Raw genomic sequence first — 2,500 nt, 5'->3', positions numbered from 1 at the left:
CTGCTTGACAAGGTGGATGGAGGGTGTATAGAGAAAATGAATCCTTTTTGCCTTCCAAGCAGTTGAATGGTAGGACTAGGCTATTTTGAAAGAGTTAGCAGAGAAAGCAACAAAGAATGCGTGAAAGGGTACCATGCTCACAGACCCAGTGGTTAGATCACAAAAGGAACTGGGTGTACACAAGACCTCTTTGAACTCCCAGTTTCCCATTCATCCATCCATCCATGGCATGTGGGTGGAAGCCTGTTTCAGTTGTTTAGTGCACCTAAGGTGGGTCAGCGTGGGCCACTTGAAATATCCTACATTTTTAAAAGTACATTGCCGTGTGTTGCCTCTTATTTTAACAGTTACGATCTGATATGAATTGCTAGCATGTTCACAAATTAAAAGAGGAGCCAAATGATATTGCTTACATTCATGCTGAGCATTAAAAGGGTAATGTCGAAAAGGTTTTATTGTGTTAATAAAACTCAGAGGTGGTCAAGACTTGGGCACACAAGAGCATATAAAATAATCAGTCATGATGATATGACTGCATTTTTCATTTGTTTTTAAGATTGCCTTGAAAAATCAGAGATTGCAATAAAAAGGGGGAAGACAAAATTATATCAAAGAAAAAGGAGGGAAATTATAAGCATGACTTATCTTTAATGTTTTACATCAAAATGAAATTTCTGTGATATGTCATGTGCATAAACAACACAGGCAGCTTTTGTCTTTGTTGAATTTAAATGAAAAGTCCCTCTAGATATTAATATGTGGACTTCATTTGTTAGCCTGCTAAGTCAGGGACTTATAACAAAAGCTTTGTAAACAAAAGATTAAACTGAATCGAGCTTTAGAAAATGAAAGGAAAACAAGAGTCAAATAATCACAGATCAGAGTGGGGCTGCTTAGATTGAAATCACTACAAGCTACTGGAGTGGAAAATGTTTAATTGAACTATTTCATTACGCAGGAAGTTTTATGTCCCTCTTGTAGAATCCAAAATATTTGTATCAGAAAATCCATTCCATTCTTCTTTTAATAAAAACTACCCAGCAGATATTTTGGATTTTGACAACATGCATGCATAAAGTTGCAGGAAGAATAGAAATTGAAAGGTGATAAACACATCTATTGAAGCAGTCGACCTGTTTATGTTTAGTATGTTTCCTTTCTTATACCTTTTTATTTTTATAGTGTTCAATAATGTGCAACGTAGCACTTCTGGTATTTGAAATACATTTTGAAAGCAGACAACAAACTCTAAACTTGTCGAAAACTAACCTTTGGTAACCGTTCAGGATCACCTGGATGCCGTGGAATGACTTTCTGCAACCTCTGGAAACCATAATCTATTGTTGGTTCATTGAGAGCTGAAACGTATAGAGAACAGTGTGTTAGTCTACCTATTAGTCGCTAGCAAAAAAAATATGCAAAGCAACGTATGGCATTTCTGACTAAACCCACCTCACGTTTTAAAGGAGTATAAGGAACGGATTTCTTCTGACTCATATCCCTGAGTCTTTTTTTTGTTTTTACACACGCATGCTATTATTATTTCTACCCTTAATTGGGCTGGGGGAGGGGGAAAGAGTCAAAGGGTTACTCAGTATATTGCAAAATAAAAAATAAAAAAATGGTTGAAGCAGTAACAAAGTTACAGGTCTTGAGGCCATATATAGCAATCACTACAGTCATGATATGATGTCTGCATCATGCACTGCTTTCTATACAGGCTGTGGATTTATGGGAAACTGGCAATTATGACATATGTCCAGCTATTGCTAGCTTCAGATTTATCCCTGTGGTCCTTTTTTGTCTAGCATATTGCCTGAGCACAAACCAGGCAGGAGGAGCACTTAATCTTGCAAAGCTTTAATAATCTGTGAATGGCTGACTACAAACTGATGTAGAGCACTATCATTCTACAGCTGCAATCCACTAGCCTCACAAAATTGCAGGCCACAAATAGTAATTAATCTTTTTATCCCTCAAATTGTAATTTTGACTATGAACTGTGCTTGGTCATAAATCAACAGCACATGCTGCTGTGTACAGTGCATGAATCATGAATCTGACTCAGTTAGACTGCACACATTGTGTTTAACAAGCTTTATAAGGAGTCATAGGGCTTTATTATAGCTCTGCCTGACTCAAACAAAAACTGAGCCCGGAGGCCTAAGGACTAGAGTTAAGATGAAAATACTTATTAGAGTATATTACTTCTTGATGTAGATATCGTTTTTAACAGAATAACTCCATGGTGCATGGCGCTACATAAATCAATGGGTTTTCTGAGACTAATAAGAACTGCCTCCGTCTATTCATTACTCAGCGTACAATTTAGGCCATCACTCATTAGTCAGCATGTAATTTGATGATTAACACCGAACAGCTCAGCAGGTTTGTTGAGCACAAGTGATTGTGGGGAAAAGCCTACAACTTACTAGTTCATGATCATAGTCCCAACATTTGGAAAAGGTTATTCAAAATAATTGGCTCACATTATTATTAA

General features: G+C 37.0%; 1 protein-coding gene and 1 long non-coding RNA gene across 28 annotated transcripts in view; one reads left to right on the top strand and one right to left on the bottom strand.

Annotated features, from left to right (window-relative positions):
* The window catches only part of EBF3 (EBF transcription factor 3), a 191,196-nt gene that overhangs the window by 21,433 nt on the left and 167,263 nt on the right, over positions 1–2,500 (bottom strand). For all 27 annotated transcript variants that reach the window (XM_083506010.1, XM_083506019.1, XM_083506021.1 and 24 more), the window contains one exon: positions 1,270–1,358. In XM_083506010.1, coding sequence (XP_083362136.1) covers positions 1,270–1,358 — 89 coding nt within the window. The remainder of the gene's footprint in view (positions 1–1,269; positions 1,359–2,500) is intronic.
* Positions 1–2,500, top strand: part of LOC310708144 — a 93,412-nt gene that overhangs the window by 68,396 nt on the left and 22,516 nt on the right. The window lies entirely within an intron of this gene.

Source organism: Podarcis liolepis, assembly GCF_965112155.1.
Source record: "Podarcis liolepis genome assembly, chromosome: 5".
In the NCBI taxonomy this organism is placed as follows: Eukaryota; Metazoa; Chordata; class Lepidosauria; order Squamata; family Lacertidae; genus Podarcis; species Podarcis liolepis.
The sequence above is the reverse complement of the archived record's forward strand: the minus strand, read 5'-3'. Positions and strand labels throughout refer to the sequence as shown.